This window comes from Lytechinus pictus, chromosome 6 (assembly GCF_037042905.1).
Source record: "Lytechinus pictus isolate F3 Inbred chromosome 6, Lp3.0, whole genome shotgun sequence".
NCBI lineage: Eukaryota > Metazoa > Echinodermata > Echinoidea > Temnopleuroida > Toxopneustidae > Lytechinus > Lytechinus pictus.
In genome coordinates, this window is record NC_087250.1 from 4,193,413 (window position 1) to 4,215,012 (window position 21,600).

Sequence of the window (21,600 nt, forward strand, 5' to 3'; positions counted from 1 at the left end):
GTTGACTTGTTATGATTGTATTTATTTGATTTATATTTTGTTGAAAATGAAATGAAATGAATGAATTTGGGGGCACTGCAGCCTCGGGGAAAAACTGATCCTCGACCAAGAAAAAGTGAAAAAAGGGGTTTTTAAAATGAAGAAAGAAAGTTAAAGGCAATATTTTACAAATATTACTTCAAAATCTATCAGAAAAAAAGACTTCCATTTTAAAGGTCAAAATTTTTGACAGGGTCAAAATAATAATTTGACCGCTTCAACTTGTAAAGGTGTCCAATCTGTAGTCATTTGTCTACACACTTAAATGTTGGGCAATTGACTATCAACTGTGTTGGGTTATGAATGTTGGTAAAAAAAATAAATATATTCTGGGCAATTATTATCCAATTGAGCAAATTTATTACCCAATTATTAGTTTTTATTTCCCAATTTGGGCAGATTTTAACCAATAGTTGTGTGGACAGAATGTTGCCTAGGGTTGGTTAAGAGTTGGGTATTTTTTGCCCAACTATGTTAAAAGTGTAGATAATTATGTAGAGTGAGGCACACCGGCGAAAACAGACCAACCAATTTACGTTTTTTTCGAATGGTATATCATCGACCGATTTTTTTTTTCGGTTTCGTTTGAGAGACTAGGGACTGTTCACAACTACAACGGGGACGGGCTCAAGAACACAGCAAATGCATTAAAATACCCGTCAAATGACAATGAAAACCTGGGAGGACTTTGTCGGAAAATTGAGGATCGAGAACAAGAGTTTCGTCGTACACTCTAAAAAAAAGGTTTACCCAATATTGGGTTGGTTGGGTAAAAAGATACCAAATATTTTGTAATTTTTTGTCAATGTTGCGTTGAAACAACAAAAAAGGGCCAAAAAAAAAAATACCAAGCAAAAATGCATGTTTCCTTTCTACCAAATATTGGGTAAAATTTTACTCAGTGTTTTTAGAGTGTAAGTTTCGGAGCTAACGAAAAATTGCAATATTATTCTTTTGTCCAGAGTAACGGACGAAGCTGCTGCTCTGATACACGAACTCTCGACAAAGACTGCTTTGTTTATACGAACTTGAAGGGCACAATATATTTACTATGTTCCTGGAGGTTTATTTCCAATTCGTCTAATGCCAATTCTTTCAATTGCCAACTCGTCTACTATCATTTGGTCTACCATCATTTCATCTATTTATCACATGGTCTACTTTCATTTAGGCTAATGCCATTCCGTCTAATATCCAGTTGGTCCAATAGCCATTAAGTCCATATACCATTTGGTCTAATTAAACGAAAGTGTTAAATGTGCAAAATGAATGAAAAAATTGGGATTAGACCAACTGGTTATTAGACGAAATGGTAAGAGATGAACTAGTGATTAGACGAAGTGATGATAGGACCAAATTGGTTATGGGACCAAATGGTTGTTAGACGAAATGTTGATGGACGGAATGGCGTTAGACTAAAGGAAGGTAGACAATGTGGTGAGTGGACGAGTCGGCAGTGGACGAATTGGCAATTTACCGTTCCCGAAGGCGACGTGAGTCATGTAAGCGAAAGCTCCCTACTATAGTATTGCTATTGCACCCTTCAGGAGTCCCTTTAACCATGACTACGCTATGATTGAATCGCTCTTGAACCTCGATAGTGATCTCCAGAGAAACGAACCGGAGACAGGGGCGGATGTCGAGTGACGGGCTGATTGGGAAGCACTTTCCCCTGCACCTGATTGGTGTCCTTGAAGCAGAGCTCATGGGAGAGAGAGAGAGGGGGGGGGGGGGAGGGGGAGGAGGACGCACTTACCCTTGCACCTGATTGGTGTCATTGATGCAGAGCTCATGGGAGAGAGTTTGGGGAGGGGGGTGTTGAGAGAGAGAGAGGGGGGGGGGAGGGAGGATGACGCGCTTACCCCTTCACCTGAATTGGTGTTCTTGAACCAGAGCTGATGAGAGGGAGGGAGGGGGTGGGGGGGGGGGCGGAGGAGGAAGCACTCTCCCTGCACCTGATTGGTGTCCTTGAAGCAGAGCTAATGGGAGAGAGTTTGGGGAGGGGGGTGTTGAGAGAGAGAGAGAGAGAGGGGGGGGGGAGGACAGGAGGACGCACTTACCCCTGCACCCTGAATTGGTGTTCTTGAACCAGAGCTGATGAGAGGGAGGGAGGGGGTTGAGAAAGAAGGGGAGTAAGCAATTATCAGTGTATCTGGATTCGAATCCTGAATGGAGGGATGGGGGGGGGGGGGGGGGAGAGCTATAGGTAGAAAGGGCGTGAGAAGGGAAGGGGAGGGGGTGAAGACTATTCGCTGTATCTGGATTTGTACGTATCCTGAATGAAGATGGGAAAGGGGGATGAGTACCTAAAACCCCTTTATTTGAATTTGTGTCCTTCAACGAGTGCTTATTACGAGAGGAATGGAATTGAGAGATCGAGAAGGGAGGGAGACTAGAGCACATGGGGGAAATGGTCAAGAGAGAGAGAGAGGGGGGGGGGGGGACCTATTGGGATGGAGAATGGGAAGTTCGAAGGGGGAAGAACGGGGGAAGAACTTATACCAGTTATAAGGGAAATGTTAATGGTATCCGAATCTGAGCTCTGAACATACTGAGTAAGAAGTAGGAGAGGGAGGTTTAGATAGTGCACTTACCCGTGTACTTCAATGGGATGGAGGGGGGGGGGGGGGGGGGGACTAAACTCTTACCCCTGTATCTAAATATATGTCTTGAGAGCTCAAGTAAGGGACAAAATCGGACTGATAGAGAAGGGAAGAGGAGGGGGATGGGTAGTTACCCCCAAGTATCTGAATTGAACTTGAAGTCCAACCGAAACGGTACATCAATACTCAGAAATTGGTTAAAACAGGGAACGCGGGAAATGGGTATTATCCTTAACCCATGGACCCGAATTTGTTCCCCGGTTGAATGAAACCTGATTGGGAAATGGGTTGAGAGATAAGAGGGGGGAAGTGGAGAGGGGTTGAGATGGGATAGGGAAGAGTGAAGGGAAAACCCCTTTACCTCTTTATCCGATTTTTCTCTCTGAACGAGAGCTCTGGGGAAAGAGGGGGTTGAGAGAAGACAGGGTTAGGGGGGGGGGGGGGGTGTTGAGCAAGAGGTTGGGGGATAGGAGAGGGGCAAGTATTTACTCCAGTATCAGGATCTGTGCGTCATAAAACTAATGAGAGATCAAAATAGGGAGAGATCGAGGGGAAGGGGTGATGATCGCCACTGCACCTTTGTGACGTCATTGAGATAGAAGGGGGGGGGGGGGGGGGTTATAGAGAAGGGATGAGAGAAGCGAGAGGGAAAGGGTTAAGGGGTCTGACTCTGAGTTGATGATGCACGTACTTCTTAATCGAAAAATAAATACTTGGCCATGGTCGTTAGATTTGACAGCCCCTTATTGATGACTAAATGCGTCTAGAGGACCAGACTTTGATTGGCATTAAACACATTCAAAATTAGATTTCTTACGTGTCTCGCAGTTGCAGGTTTCCTGCTGAGGATACACGCCTACATCTTATGATTTAACCAAAATATGACTGTATTGAATTAGAAAATTGAATCTGAAACGTCATGTTGGGGCACTATTAGTCTACAGGCACAGACCCTTGTTTTTCGCGATTCGCATAGTGCAGAGTCTGAAGTAGTGAGACGAGATTCACTATAAACTTTGGCTTGCTCTACACAGGCAAAGCATTTGGCGTCTAGTCTATACTCCAGACGTGTTATAATTGGTATAAGGTCGAATTATGAGACTATGCGTGTAGACTAGCCCTCAATGATGGCTCCGTTTAAAGGTCAAGTTCACCCCAGAAAAAGCTGATTTAAATAAATAGAGACAAATCAAACGTGAATAACGCTGAAAACTTCATCAAAATCGGATGTTAAATAAGAAAGTTATGCAATTTTTAAGTTTTGCTTATTTTTCACAAAACAGTTCTATGCTTAATTCAGTGATATGTAAATGAGAGAGTTGATTATGTCATTTATACCTTGGTCACATTTGCTCTACGGCGGCCGTACGGCGAGTCGAAAACAGCCGTTTTATTAATTTTGATTCAAACCACCTGAATGTAGTTGGACAAAAAATGTTAAAACGGCTGTTTTCGACTCGCCGTACGGCCGCCGTAGAACAAATGTGACCGTGGTATCACTCACCTTTTCTTTTGTTTTTTATTGTTTGAATTATACAATATTTCAATATTTACGAATTCGACAATTAGGACCCCGTTGCTTGAACCACAAAATGTTTGAATAATGGAATTCCATTCCACGTGTTTAGGGAGGAATGAAACTTTGTTTCACATGACAATGGCGGGAAAATCAAAATATTTCATATTTCATATAATAAATTACAAAAGAAATAGTGAGTGGGTGATTTCATCGGTCCCCTCATTTGCATACCGAGCAGGATGTGCATAATAACTGTTTTGAGAAATTAAGAGAAACTTTAAATGTTATAACTTTCTTACATCCGATTTTGATGAAATTTTCAGTGTTATACTTGTTTGATTTTTTCTTTCTATTCAAATCAGCTAATCTTATTTGAACTATTTTCTCTATATTTTACCTCCCAAATCAGACAGCAGAACTTGGCTACCCGCCCCCCCCCCCACTGCCCGATGAACGTGTCTTTGCCCCCTTTAGTCAAACACTGCAAAATACACCATTAGGTGTTAGGTGAGGACTGCGGCAAGCCTTTAACACAAGTGTTAAATTCATTATGCTACTCCAACACGGCAAAAGCTGTGGTCTTAAATTTACAGTGTGGTGTTAGGACCGTTCAAACCCATGTGTGTTATTTCAGCACCTTTGTTTGTTTCTCTAACATTCTTTGGTGTTATGTTCAAACTCTAGAGTGTAACACCCCAGGGTGTTGAAATCCGCTGAAACTAACTGGAGTTGGTTTAAACTCCGTAGCTTTTACAGCGTGTTATCATAACACATTCATTTTTTATGACATGTATGATGCAAACTCCCTGATGATGTTTAACAAGGGATGATGCGGTGCTTTCAAAACGCCACCGACGTTGTTTTAATTGTTATTATTATTATATATATATTTTTTACAGGAAATTAATATTTGATTGTTTCTCGATGTATATACCAGGTATTCGACGCCATCCCTGAGACTTTTCTGCCAAGCTTCAAGAATCCTTGCTTCTTCTACCGGGGAGTTGTCCCGTCAGGTCTTCGGTGTCTGCCCTACTTCTACCTCATCGGGATGCAGAAATGTGGTTCGACTGATCTGTGGGAGAAGATCAATGCCCATCGAGAGATCCAGCATAATGACAAAGAACCTCATTGGTGGGCTAGATACAGAGTCAGTAAGTGACACCATAGTAATACTACTACTACTACTACTACTACTACTACTACTACTACTACTACTACTACTACTACTACTACTACCACTACTACCACTACTACTACTACTACTACTACTACTACTAATAATAATACTACTACTACTACTACTACTACTACTACTACTACTACTACTTCTAATACTACTACTACTACTACTACTACCACTACCACTACTTCTACTAATGATAATAATAATGATGATGATGATAATAATAATAGCAATAATAATAATAATGATAATGATAATATTAATAGTAATAATACTACTAATAATAATAATGATAATAATAATGATAATAATGATTATAATGATATTAATACAGAGTCAGTAAGTTTGTTTTTTTGCAGGAGTTTCTCCATTTATTGTAAAGTCAAAATGGAGAAACTCCTGCAAAGTAGTAATTGTCCCTTTTTGGGGTTGCGCTCAGGTTGCACTCTTTTCAGCTCTCCATATTTTGTTTTGATAACCGGAGAATTTCAGACTTGATTTCTTAATGGTTTACATCAGTTTGAAGAGGAAGTCTCAGTGAAACTGGTGGACATGTTTTGATTTATTTCATTCGCCCTTTTTATGACAATTTAGGAAGAAATTTATCTTCATTTCAGGATTCTGATCACTGGAATTGGATTCAATTTTCTACAGCTACCTACATGGCTATTGTGTATTTCCTCTTGAGTGCATATCAATGGAACCCATGGCTAATCACTGGCGAGCTGTAATCCTTGTCATCATTTTGACCATGGCTTTGCACTCCTATTCAAGAGAGGAACTCTTGGACATTAAGAGACAATGCCCTAAAACTTCCCTGCCAAGGGATGTGTATCAGACAATAGTGGATTATGGTATCAGTACTATCAAGCCAACAAAGAGAGGATATCGTTCTTTTATAAAGAGCCAGCAATATATTCCTGTCATACAGGATACTATACGCCAAGCTAAGAAAAATGTCCGATCTTGTGATACCAATAACTTGATTCACATTCAGCCTGTCTCTGAGCTTGCTAAACTTTGCACCATCAATTTACAGTCAATTCGGAATAAAACTATTCAATTTGTTGACTTTGTAACTGAGCAAGGTTTTGATATCATTGCCATGACGGAGACATGGCTGAGACCAGATGACGACCTTGTGGCCAAGGAAGCCACCCCAAGAGGCTACTCATTAGTCCATATCCCTCGAGATAACAGACCTGGAGGAGGTGTCGGCTTGTTGTGTAGGTCTGATCTATGTTTGAAGACAGAATTACCCCAGAGGTATAACTCCTTCGAAGCCCTACATGCACAAGTATCAGATGATCATGGTACATTTCGTTTAGTCATCATATACCGCCCTGAAAGGAACAGTGAAAATGGTCAACATGTGCCTTTTGCATCGTTTCTTGAGGACTTCGGCAAACTGATGGACCATTATCTTCTCCATCCTTCCAAACTTGTGATCACAGGTGATTTTAACATATGGATGGATGACACAACTGCAGGGAATACAATTCTTTTTAAGAAGTTGTTGTCTTCATATGGTATGACCCAGCATGTATCCACCCAAACTCATTGTCTTGGTCATACACTGGATCTGCTGATAACTCGTGATGGTGACGATATTGTCTCTGACATATCAGTTCATCCAGGACTGTCTGATCATTTTGCCATCACCTGCAAATTGTCATTGAAAAAGCCTATACATCCAAAGAGGACAATTACCATGCGCAGTTTCAAGGCAATGGACCATGAGGTATTTCATCAACGCGTCTTTGAGGCTCTGTCGAAGATTGACGTAGAGAACCTTGGCATTTCTGCATCCGTAGAAACATACGAACGATCTCTGTGTGATATCCTTGAGGACCTTGCACCTTTGAAGACAAGACGCCTGAAACAAAGAGAGAAATGTCCATGGTATAATGAAGAGATTCGGACTGCTAAGAAGGTGAGACGGAGGTTGGAAAGAAAGTGGAGAAAATGTAAATCCAAAGGAGAAGGCCAACTACATCATAAGAGATACCAAGAGCAATGCCGGATTGTTGTGAAGCTCATGAAGGAAGCGAAGACACAGTTCTACTCATCTGTTATTGAGAGCTGTTCATCAGATCAGAAAGCTTTGTTCACCATCATCGATGACCTACTCCAGAAGAAAGGCGATCCTGTGTTACCACAACTACCACCTGATGGGTCGTTAGCAAACAGATTCTCGGAGCATTTCTTGAACAAGATCAACACAATTCGTGATTCTTTTGTGCAGCATCACGATATCAGTGAGGCTTCGTCACATCGAGATCCGTATATGTGTAGTTTTGATTTGGTATCAGAAGCTGAAATTGAGAGAATCATCAAACAGTCACCCTCGAGCTCTTGTCACCAAGACCCCATTCCAACATGGCTAATCAAGGATCATCTCTCTGCATTTGTGCCATTTATTACAAAGTTGGTTAATGGGTCTTTTACCAAAGCTGTCTTTCCAGAGAACTTGAAACATGCTACGATTAGACCTCTACTTAAGAAGTCAAACTTGGATAAGGAGAGACTGGAAAACTACAGACCAGTAGCTAACTTGAAATTCCTTGGAAAAGTAATTGAAAGAGCGGCTACTGCTCGTATCCTCAGATGTGTAGTTGACCAATCTCTGCAGGATCCTTTCCAGTCGGCCTACAGGAAAAACCATTCAGTAGAGACAGCTGTCTTGCGAGTGACTAATGACATCCTCCGAGCCATGGATAGAGGCATGTTGACTGGCCTCGTTCAACTGGATTTGAGTTCAGCGTTTGATACGGTCGATCATTGTATTCTACTTCGCAGACTACAGGAAATTGGTATCAGTGGGTCAGCTCTGAGCTGGTGTCAGTCATACCTTGATGGTCGTACTCAATCAGTTCGCATTGGTGAGGATGACATCTCTGATCCAGTTTCTCTTGATTGCTCCGTACCTCAAGGCTCAGTGCTCGGACCACAAATGTTTTCCATGTACATTCTACCAATCTATGACATTATCAATCGGCATGATTTGATGTATCACATATACGCTGACGACATTCAGCTGTATTTACCATGCTTACCTAATCAAACTGATGTGGACAACGTACTTGCTAGATTTGAGTCATGTGTAGCAGAGATCTCCAAATGGATGGGGCAGAACTACTTGAAAATCAACCAGGCGAAGTCTGAATTCATTTTCTTTGGCTCTTCCCAACAGATCAAAAAGGTCATCATTCCTAACCTAAAAATTGGTGATGTACATGTTGAGCCTGTTTCTAAAGTTCGCTCGCTAGGTTTGACACTTGATAGTACTATGTCTATGGAACCACAAATCTCTCTAGCTGCATCAGATCATCATTTTATCACATTAGGCAGATTCGTCGGATCCGGGATTACCTGAATCCCCATGCAACGAAGCAGGCAGTTCATGCTCTTGTCACATCACGTTTGGATATGTACAACAGTACTTTGGTTGGACTGCCTGATACTCAAATAAAACGACTACAGAAGGTCCAGAATTCTGCCGCACGACTTGTAAAGCGTTCAAAGTTGTCGGATCATATCACCCCAGTTCTCAAGGAATTACATTGGCTGCCTGTTAGGCAAAGACTTGCATATAAAGTTCTTTCCTTGGTCTTTAAACTGAAAACCAACCAGACACCAGTGTACCTATCAGATCTTCTGGAGTTGAAGAGATCGTGTAGACCCGGTCTTCGTTCAGGGAATGTTCACCAGCTCCAACAAGTTAGAGTGAAAAGGTCCTGGGGTGACAGATCTTTTTCCGTTGCTGGTCCCCGTTTGTGGAATTCAATCCCATCGGACATTAAGTCGTGCCAGTCAAGAGAGCTATTCCACAGCAAATTGAAGACTTACCTCATGAGGGAAGCATTTCCTTAACTGTTGTGTGATAAGGCCATTTTTTATTTTTTGACTACCAACTTAACTGATTGTGTATTTTTTCTTCTCAGTTTGTTCATTTTTATGTATTTATTGATTTCTGTTTTATATAAGTAGTTAATTGTGCGCCTTGAGTGTCATCGACAGATATGTGCGCTATACAAATCTTTAATTATTATTATTATTATTATAAAATAAATTTACAATACATAAACATAATCTAGTATGACATTAAATTACATTGCAATGTGACAAATTTATATCAGTGTCATAACAAAATTTAGACATGAATACAATGTAAGGATAAGACAAAGTAGTGAAAAACAAATGCAGTGGCAAACTATATAAGCAACATAAATGCTTGAGTAATAGCAGCCAAATTGACACCATAGTAATGATGATAATAATAATGATAATAATAATGACAATAATCGTAATAATGATAATAACAACAACAATAGTTAGGATGATAATAGTAATAATAATAATAATGATAACTGTTTTTCTTACAATTATTATAATAATAAAATGAATGAGGAAAGAGAGAGAGGGAGAGAAGGAGTTCTGAATTCCATCTTTCCTATTTCAACGAACGTATGGCCCACATTATCTTCTGAATCAAAAGATAAAACAAAGGGACGTTGGTGGTAAAAGGACAAGTGAAAAATAATTAGTACACGAATTTGTTTACAATAAATTGTTTGCAGGCCGATATCTCATTCCGGGATCCTATCAATTCACTATATCAAGTTCTCCCACACGAATGCACTTTGTTAAATCGTTATATAGATCTCATGTATTTGTAATCCGTATAAACATGATAAACGCAAGACCTATTATATTGTACATGTTTCCTGCCGCTTCTGGAAATTGAGTTTCAAGCTCTCTGCACTCAGTAGGAAGAGATTCCTTAGTGGTCAAGTCCACGTAGCGGAGCTTCATGTAAATATTACATTGGGAAAACAGGGCCCCGTCTTACAAAGTTACGATTAATCCAATCGATCGTAACTCTATGGAAATCCATCAGTGTCATAATTTCTTCTACAGGACATTTGTAAAATGTCCTTTGTAAACAAAAGAGAACACACCAAATTGTCAAGAAATCAATGAATTTAGGGATATACATTCATATCTAGAATTTTATTGAACAAACAAGCATTTTACATATTGACGTTGCTGGCCGTCCATAGTTACGATTGATTTGATCAATCGTAACTCTTTGTAAGACCATTGCATTTGGTTCTCTCGATATAACAATTTATGATCACGCCTATCTCACAATGTATTGAGTATATTTCTTCTTTCTCCGCGCTTAGGCATGTTAGGGGAACTCCCGCAAAGAAGATCTATGAAAATGATAACCACGCCCTCTATCACGGTTTGATTCTTTGTGCATTTATGGCCACGTCCATCTCACAATCCATTGAGCATGTTGGGTTGACCTTTTCCTTCTCTGTGCATAGGGGAGCCCCTGTATATAGGTTTTAGCTGTGCGACATACGGAGGGCTCAAGAACAGATAAGATGCTTTGATAAAAGTTTCCATGACAAAGAACAACCAAGAAGTCTTTGTCGAAAATGTGTGAATCAAAAACAGCAGTTTAAATCTGGACAAACGACATGTTTGCAATTTTTTGTCAGCTCCGAAACTTTGGACGAAACTGCTGTTCCGATTCAACAACTTTCGACAAAGACCTCCAAGCTCTTCTTTGTCATATAGCGGATATTTTGAATACATATACTGTGTTATTGATCCCTCCCTACGTCACCATGCGAAAACCTCTTAGTATCATCACAATCATGCCCCTATCACTTTATTTTGCTTGGTGACCGCGCTAATTTCACGAATCATTAATTCTATTTCTTTTCCGCGCCTAGGGGAACTCCCTCCAGACTACAGTTTCAACGTAACCACGCCCCTCTCGTTGTCATGGTATCTTAACGTCATGTCGTATCGGATCGTGCCCAAGTTGTTAAACAATCCTATCATGGCTAACTGGCTGGTAGTCGGTGAGTGAGTTTTCCCCCTTTTTTGGGTGGGGGTTGTTTTTATTTTCGTTTTATATATTTTTTTGTTTTATTCATCGATTTTTGTTCATTGATTTATGATTATTATTTACTATTTTTGTACTTTTTTGTGTGGATAATAATGATAATAATAGCCGGATTTATAAAGCGCTTTTGCCTGAGGATACAAAGCATTGCTATTATTACCCCGGTTTTAGCTCGATTAAGTATTTTTACACAATTATTTGTAATTTGTACAATTAATCACGTGTACACTCCATTCTAATCCAAAAACCAGTGCCCTGTTATATATAACATATGATAATAAGAATAATAATAATCCGCTCTTATATAGCGCTTTATATTATTATGATATATGATCGAAATTCATTTTTGCAGACGATCTGTAATGGACTTAGTTTATTGTGTACAGTGTGCCAATTATAGACAGTCAATTAAACAATGTAGAAATGAGGAGGTGAGCTCTGCTAGACCCCCAACATTCATAACTTAGCTATTATAAAATATGTTTGGGCTCTAGCGTAGTTCATCTTCTCATTATTAGTTGTTATAAGGAGTGCTGCACAACTAATTCCATTGGACACCATCTTTAATGACAGAAGAAGACAAATTCTCTGTATACCAAGTGGTACCGTAGAGGGCCACACGTAGGTTTATTTCAATTGGTCTAATGCCAATTTGCCCAATTACCAATTCGTCTGTTATCACTTGGTATATCATCAGTTCGTCCGCTATCCACGTGGTCTAATTGCCATTTCATCCACTCGCCATATCGCCTACTAACATGACTAACCAGTTGGTTCAATAACCATTTAGTCCATGTACCATTTGGTCTCCTTGGACTAAGTGTAAATAGGACGAAATTAATGAAAATAAAATGGATATTAGACCAATTGGTGATGAGACGAAATGGTTACAGACGAAGTGGTGATTAGACCATGAGACGAAGTGATGAATGGACCAAGTGGTTGTATGTTAATGGGCGGAATGGCATTAGACTAAATGAAGGTAGACCATTGTGATCAGTGGTCGAGTTGGCAATTTACACACCTCATTATTATAATAGGTGACGGATCAACATCTACTCTGTGGGATAACGCATGGCAACAATCGTCCAATCGGATAGACGGACCAGAATACGTCATCGCTGACGTCATCAAGGAGGTTCAACCAAATGCGAAGTTCATAGTCGTTCTTCGTAACCCAACTGATAGGTATTTTCACTTGTGATAATGATTAATGATGATAATGCAAGAAGTAATGATAAAAGTGCTAGTAATACCACTCCACACTCGAATTTTGTTTTTACATTATTTTCATTTGTTTTTACGTTGTATTGTCGTCCTTTTTACCATGTAATTTTTCCATAACTTGCACGTATGTTATTTTAATCGAGTGAAAATAAATGATTTTTATTCAATCTAATTCAATCTTTCTCATTTTCAGGGTTTATTCTGACTACCTTTTCTTTGGGAACGAGGATGACCAGTTTATTTCAAAGCGTCACTTTCACGAGATAGTTGACGAGGGCATAAGAAGATACCAACGCTGTACACAAAACATGAGTAGCCGTGCCTGTACCTATGCCCACGGGACGCAGAGTTCTGTAAGTGTATGACTGCGACTAAAGTTGGTACACTCTGAAAGTTTCTTTGCGCGCTGATGTTGCAATCTTGCACATTCGTACAATGAAATTCAACAATCGTGATAATTAGTTTTCTCCCCTACTTTCAAATTAGATAAGCTAATAAAAGGCATTATAGCTCTTGGATAACATCTAAATAATAATAATCAGTATCAATGGTGCAATATGGAATCTTGAATTAAAGAAAATAACATGGAAACAATTATTATTATTCCCCCAAAATCAATTCAGCATGCAAAGAGTTAGATTGTAAACAAAAAAATAACTGGATGTGTTTCACCGAGAGTTACGTCTAACTCAGATGAAACGCGCATGATATCAAATTGCACGCAATATAACGGTTCCATTGCCGTAAGGTGACCAGTTCAGTGAGGTGGGAGTTAGAGTGAGATATTTGGTCACATTTACTATTTGTGCAAACCCCTGGAAATAACTGAAGTTGGAGAAAAATACCTTATTACAGTTAGAATATGTCTTTCATATAAAATAAACTGATAACTTCTATTGGATTTCGATTGTCTTCTCACATTTCAAAGCAATCCATTAGTCTGTAGATGGTCATAGAGAAGCGAACATGTCATGCATATTTATGCCATAATTAAATGTTTTATAAACAACGTTTTTGTTTCTCACTTTTCTGTACAGCGTCTTCTCTTGGGCAACTACGCTGTCTTCCTTCGTGATTGGCTAAGAATATTCCCACGTGACCAAATACTGGTCTTGCGATTGGAGGACTGGCAGAGCCGGTGTACCAGCAAACTGAGAGAGATATATCGCTTTTTAGAATTATGTAAGTGATACACAGTGTTTCAAGTTGGTGCCTGGTCACGAACAAACAATATGTTGTTGTTGTTGATAGGTTTTTAACGGCGCTCTCATTCAAAAAAGAATATATGCGTCGATCAAAATGATTTCATCATATCAAAAAAGGTTTTATTCTATTATTTTCAGCAGATAAGCCCTTATATCTTAAAATTTGAGAAGCATAAGGCCCTTGGTTAAATAGAAGCGATTTTCAAGTACACTGAAATACAAGCAAAAAATATACCCTGGGGTAAATCTCGAAAAAAATATTAACATAATATCGCATTGGTAAACGCCAGAAGAAAGCGGAAAGTGCAGTGCAATGCACGATATTATATACTATATGATAATAACAATAATGATGATGTCTATAAATTATCAATAGTATAGTTTTGCATCATTCGCCGGTCATTTCTAGCTTCATCCTGGTGGGGCCTGGTGCCCTCCTGCTTGGTGCTCCGTTCACCAACAGTTTTAACCCTAAATAGACTGGGCTATTTTGATGCCTAAGAAGACTGGGGGGGGGGGGGGGCTGATTCAGCCCCCCCCCCTATGATCTCGGCCGTCGACCGCGCGATCGCGACGAAAATTGGCACATGCATTACCCATGGCATAATCTCCAAGACTGTAGGATCAAATTTTCCGAAAAATCTCATAATTCATTAATTATGCTAATTTATGCGTAAAATCAAAGATTTGCTCTAATTCACTAAATAAGGCCTCTAAACTGCTAATTTTTTATTCACAGACTATTTGAAGGATTCTGATCAAATGTACTTTAAAAAAGATTCAATATCACAATTCTTCTCTTATGTATTTTATTGTTTTAAAATTTCTCATGTATTTCCTTGTTTTTCGACTTTTTGTTTTTTATTGTTTTTTCAATGGAAATCGTCCGCTATTTTATTCTGACCATAAACAAGATAAAATTAATTGAGTTTGATTAGTAAAATTGAAAATAATGATACATTTACGAATTTTGGCTAAAAACACAATTTGCATTGGATTTGTACACAAATTCACGTTTTTTAGCAATTTCGTGTCGACATGCACTTACAAAATGTTGCGTAATTTCGGAACCACGTACCCGGGCGTCGCAAATTTGGTCTCAAAAGTTGCGCAAGACTTGAAAAAAAAAAGTCATGGAACGGCGCGGCGCCAGCTTTTCGCGTTACAGATTTATCGCGAAAAATGTCGAGGGGGGGGGGCTGAATCAGCCCCCCCAGTCTTTTTAGGGTTAAGGGGCAAGCCTGGTCAACACACTACTCACAAGAGCTCTAGCAAAATATTAAGTTCACCAGCCCCCATAGGAAGCCAGTCAGACCAGCATGCGATCACATAAGGTTTAGAGTAACAATAAGAATTAATTCCCCCATATTATCATGTGATATATACAAACATAAATGATACATGTACACGATGGAATATACATACTTTTAAACGTAAATTGAAAATTTATATTTTAAACAAATATCTAAATGACAATTCATCGGCTCCCTAGACAAATGTTCCTCTTAACTATTGTTAGTCCACCTCCCTTTGTATTTTTTTTCTTTTTGTCTCCTTCTTTTTCTCGTTTTTTTAATTTTTTTTTCTTCACATATTGATATTAAAACAAGTTGACAATTACTTATATTTAATTATTAGGGAAACTATAAATTACAAGCACTGCTTTTTAAATAGTTTGCCCTTCATATTCTCATCTTATTGATATATCTGTCTCCAATCCAAACGTTCAATTGTATAACATTTGTCTGATTTATTATGAATTATGGTGATGTATTGTATTATGTTATTATCAATGATTTACTGTCTTTCGATGGACGTTACATTGTACAATGTATTTGATATTTTATGAGATATGAAAATAAACCAAACTGAAACTGAAACTGAAACTGAAACATATATAGGCATTTAGGCCTGTGTACTTCTAATGCCTATGTCACAAGTGATATACATCATGCAGCAAGTATGCCTTGCCTAGTAAGAGAATACACAGCATCTATATATTATATAGTCGAGAGCGTAATTTGTATTAAGTAGTAAAACCAAAAACGTCGTAGCGCCCTCTCTTTCGGCAGGACAATCATATATTGCTCCTCAAATCTCATAAATATGCAGATAATGTAACATTTTCGCTTTTTTGAGCTTTGTGCTAGAGAGAATGTTTATAATAAAATATAAAATCAACCTAAAACCAAACAATTAAATGCAAGTAGATATTAAGTGCAGGAAAATGTAGATCAATATTTCCTGTAGGAAATTCGCCATGGGTAGGTACATAAAATTGTATATTTCAGATTCTTATTCATTAATTTATTATCCTCAAGGAAATTCACTCTGTTGGCATTACAAAATATACATACATTATTTACATAGATTATACTGCACAAAAATTCAATTAATATACATTATATGGACACCATAGATGTCATTATTTCAGTCATTATATTGTTACATTATTATATTATTGTATTACATGTATTATCACTTAAGATTTGTTAACTGGTTGACGAGGTGAAATTTGATGAAGTACAGATGACTGGCGAAGTGACAAGATATGGGCTTATTCATTGTAGTTCATTGTATTTGCGGATAGAGAGCAGAACAAATGAGTTGAGGAAGCGTGAAGTACGTGCTTTCATTGACCCGTACCGTTTGCTTGAGCGCATGAGAGTATAACATGGGTGTAGAGGGTGATTGACATTTTCTATTATCTGTAAGACATGTTTCAAGATCACATCATTGCATTCATTTGTCAGATTTGTCACTTCGCCAGTCATCTTGCCAGCATAATTTGCTATTTGCTGTAATTTCTGTAATCATTACGAAACGACATTATCAACAAAATTTCTCTTGTTTTCCATCGCAGCGCCATTAAAGCGTTCGGGCTTATCCTTCATTTGCGGTGCAGAGAAAATCAGGACAAACGCCCAGATGAAGAAACGCGTTGGAGAAATGTTGGATGAAACAAGGACGTTATTGAATAATTTCTATTCACCTATGAACGCTGAGCTCAGTGAACTTTTGAACAGCACGAAATTTTTATGGAATGACGTCACCCACTTACCTGATGTAGCCATAGATCATGGGCAAGCGTTGGGGAGCAGAAGATTTCCATGAAACCATTACACTCCGCAATATGCATAGTATTCATATATTAACACCATCCAGTCACCAATAGTAGCTGGGCTACTATGTCTTGTTGAATAATTTCTATTCCATGAAATCATTTTCCCCCATGATATTGTATTCATATACATCATCCAGTCATCAATTATAGCTGGGCTACTTGTTGAAAAATATTCAGAGCTCGATGAACTTTTGAATGGAACGACAATCCTGTGGAACGACGTTACCGTTGATGATCTGTGACGTAATCATAAGGACTATTAGCTATTTAATCAAAGAGCTTAGACAAGTATTGAAGGACAAGGGATTTCAATGAATATAGTGTCTCGATGATATTCATACATTTCGTTCATCAGGTCATTAGCATAGCTTACCCAGTTGTAAAATATTTTCTACTCATCTATGAACGCAGAGCTTGATGAACTTTTGAATGGTACGAGATTTCTATGGAATGACGTCATGCATTGATAATGACGTCATTATTAGGACTAACCTTTATGCAAAGAGCTTGTACAATCGTTGATGGACAAGGGAATTCTCTGAAGATAGCGCTTCGATGATATACCATCAACAAGCCAGGTCACCATTGACGGCTTAGTTTTCACCATCGATATCTAAAAGCCGGATAGAGCTACAACCCGCTCATTTGAGGCCATTCAAGTACTCTAAAAGGTCAGACGCGCACAATCATAGTTACACACTTTTTTGCGTGTGCGTGTAAATGTTGTTTTATACGCGTTGGTATGGCCCCATATACTGTAAATTGTGTCTTGGAGTACTTTTCCTTCATTGAACGTTGTGCGTGCGACAGCGTATAACGAGCCCCTTCCAGCTTTTTCATATCGATGGTTTGCGTGTTAGCCCGGATGTTGAATTAATCCTGTAGGCTAGCTGAGATAACTCAAGTTAGATATAGATCTGCATGAGTTAGGTTTGTAGATTCTTAAGAATCACGTGATTTATGTGGAATCATGTGACTCAAAGCTTAAAACGAAAAATCACCAATATGATCAGTGATATGAACTAGCTTACTGTGTGTCTTCTAACTATATAGTTCAGATTTGAAATAAGATTAGGTGGCCACGCCCATTCGATTCTAGAATAATCATAACAAAATTTAGGTATTGTGTTGTTATTGATGTTTTAGTTCGTCTATGCAATTAATGTGTGTCTGCTATCCGGGTATCATTTTCAATAAACACACAGTCAGGGATTTTAACCGACACCTTTCCCCCCACCCAATCAGATGCAAGGATGTCAGTAACTTAAAACAAATAGACAGTGGAATTAAATCAGTGAAATTCTACACTAATATCTGTGTATGGGGTCGATAATCCTTTATCAGCACCAGGTTAAGGAAAAAAATTGTTTGTATCTCTATTTCGACGCCACATGCATACGACTTGGTGAGAGACACCTCTTCCGCTCCGTGAAAACAGTGATATGGTTGTGTTCATACCGATAGTTCTTGATAGTTCTAATCAAAGTTAAGTACAAATCTCATTGCTAAATTACTGAAATAAATAAAATTATGGTGAAAATGTTTATTATTACTTTTTCTTCTCTTTTTTTATATATTTTGTCTCCATTTTGTGAATTCCCCAGGGACTCCATCGACACGTTGTCCTGTTTTAAACACAATGCAGGATGTCTCCTCCCAACCCTTAATAAGAATAGCATTATATATGTTTTTCCAAACCAAATCAGACTGAACGAAACATAGCTCAGACACATTAGGGAGTATCGAATCTTGAATCCGTCTCGCGTCCTTGAGCGAAAACTCCGTATTCATAAACTGAAAACTTCTGTGTCAAAATCTGGATGACCAGTAAAGTAAGGAATGGAAGGGCACGCATGAAATATCGTGCAATTTAAACGTCTTAGGGGGTTCTTGTCTCAAATTAAAAGTGTTTTCCTTCGAAATCTTTCTCAACCTTGGAACGATTCAAAGCCAAACCAAGAAAATACAAGTGGCTGAAAGTGACCGACTATGCAGAATACATTTCTACGAGAACCGTCTTCGGGATTTTACAATGACTGAACAGATTTTATTCTTGCTCGATGTGACCACGGATGAAAAGAGAGTCATGGTGGTACTGCCCTCTACGTTTCATACAATGTAACTTTTGCTCGTCCGAAAATCTGCAAAGGTAGGCGATTGCTCAATGAAGCTTAAACGTTTCAATTTTCTGATTGCTATGGACAACATTAATAATGCAATTATTACACATACAAACCTGGAACCCCTAACACAAAGCTAAGCTATCAACATACATGTAGAACATTTTGTTTTACGATCGATTTCAATGACTATAGTCTATAAGTAATCATGGAAATCAAGTGTGCGATTGTGTTACGGGATTCAGGTTTCCCTTTCGAAATTCTGTATAAAAGGAACCCCAAGGATCATACGATAATAACAATAATGAGAAGAAGAAATCACAAAAAAACTATACTTCAAAAATGGGAGAGTAAAGATTGAGTAAAACAAAGGGAAAGAAAGGAGGAAGGGGGAGGGACGAAAAGAAAGAAGAAAAAAATTAACGAGGTGGCGGTAATAGTCAAATATGACTGGTTGCCATGAATTGGGGAATTAATAAACTTTTTCATACAGAACAGAATTCAGCCAAAGAAAGTATGAATTAAGCGAACACATAAAATGAGTTCGTTAACTCGTTTCGCTACTAACTCAAGGGTGGTGTTGATCTTCGTGAGTTCACGCACTAAATACAGACACACAGACATTCACACGCATCCACACAAAATACACACACTCACAAATTTCCACACAAACTGCACGCACTCACATGCATCCACACACCCTCGCGCATCCACAAAAAATACACACATTCACAAACATCCACACAAAATACACTCGCACGTATCAACATAAAATATACACTTATATGCAAGGTAGCCGTGCTAAAGCCGGGGTAATACTAACATCATGTTAAGCAGGGCCCGCTGGTAGAACAGTTTTAAGAACTGGAGTGGCTTCCCTGGGTAAAATATGACGTTATTATTATTATTATTATGCATCCATGCTAAAAGACACACTCACATGCATACACACGAAATAGACACACTCACAAACATCCACACAAAATACACACACTCACATGCATCTACACAAAATACTCACTTTCAAAAGCAACCAAATGAAATGTGCACTCACATTCATCCATACAATATGCACATACTCACATGTATCAACATAAAATGCACACTTACATGCATCCATACTAAATACACACACTCTCATGCATACACATAAAATACACACACTCACAGACATCCACACGGAATACACACACTCACACGCATCCTCACACAATACACTCACATGCATCCTCACACAATACACTCACATGCATCCACACAAAATACACTCACACGCATCCACACAAAATACACTCACATGCATCCACACAAAATACACTCACACGCATCCTCACACAATACACCCACACGCATCCACACACAATACACTCACACGCATCCACACAAAATACACTCAGACGCATCCACACAAAATACTCACTCATAAAATCATCCTAACATAATGTGCACTCTCATTTATCCACACAATATGCACACACATGTATCAACTTAAAAATACATACTTACATGCATCCATACTAAATACACACAATGGACCTACTACAACACACACTCAGATGCATACACATAATATATACACACTCACATGCATCCACACAAAATCCACACACTCACAATATCCACACAAAATACTCAATTTCAAAAACATCCATACAAAATGCGCAAACTCACATGTATCCACATAAAATATAAACTTAACATGCATTCACACTATTAAAACCCACACTCATATGCATGCACATAAAATACACACATGAACATGCATGCACATAGAATACGCACACTCAAAAGCCTACACACACTCACATGCATCCATACTAAATACACAATAACTTATTTGTACAGTACGCTACATATAACAATGCAAAATGAAAAGATCGACTATATTGGAACCAAGAAATTTCTAACTTGGCCATCACAAAATAAAATGAATTATACATCGTACGAAAGAGAAAAGTACACCCTATGTTTTACGCCTAGTTGCGAATTGTTATCGGTCACGCATGAATGATTATGAATCATGATATGCAATAATGCATATTTTCAGACCTTGCTGCGATCATTGAAGCAGAGCACGCAATGCCTCACTGATCATGGGCCTGTAGCAGAAAGAGTTGCAATCAAACGCAACTCTAAAAAATCATGTGCAACTTGATTTTCAACCAATCAACAGCGCGCATAAGGGACTTGCGATTGGTTTTTTGACTTGCGTATAAACGCAACTCTTTCTGCAACGGACCCCATGACTCATTTCCTATTTGTCCGAGAGATGAGACGATATGCTTTCATATAATTTGCATTCGTGAATATTTCACTTGGTATTACGCATTTCGCAAACAATGTTACAAAAAATTGATATCTGACTGGTTTTGCCACATTGACTTTTGTACATGAGTGTAATAAGATTAATTTTTCATATTTCATTTCCTGTAAAAATTAATAAAAAAAGATGAAAATAATCAGAATTTCATATTCAATTAAACCATGACACCTCAACTCTCAGAAGAAGTGAAAACACAAGTCATGATCATTGAAGCAACGCGAGTTACGCTTCAATCATCACAGAAATATATTAAAATATGCACAGTGCCTTTAAATGAATTATAATCATTCATGCATGACTGTTCGCAGTTTGCAACTAGGTGGAAAAA

General features: G+C 38.5%; 1 protein-coding gene across 2 annotated transcripts in view; it reads left to right on the plus strand.

Moving 5' to 3' along the window:
- Positions 1-18,375, plus strand: part of LOC129263903 (carbohydrate sulfotransferase 15-like) — a 32,372-nt gene extending 13,997 nt beyond the window's left edge. For both annotated transcript variants that reach the window (XM_064100726.1, XM_064100727.1), the window contains 6 exons: positions 5,099-5,315; positions 11,098-11,229; positions 12,314-12,461; positions 12,694-12,853; positions 13,538-13,682; positions 16,569-18,375. In XM_064100726.1, coding sequence (XP_063956796.1) covers positions 5,099-5,315; positions 11,098-11,229; positions 12,314-12,461; positions 12,694-12,853; positions 13,538-13,682; positions 16,569-16,819 — 1,053 coding nt within the window. In that variant the 3' untranslated portion in view covers positions 16,820-18,375. The remainder of the gene's footprint in view (positions 1-5,098; positions 5,316-11,097; positions 11,230-12,313; positions 12,462-12,693; positions 12,854-13,537; positions 13,683-16,568) is intronic.
- Positions 18,376-21,600: the final 3,225 nt, after the last annotated feature.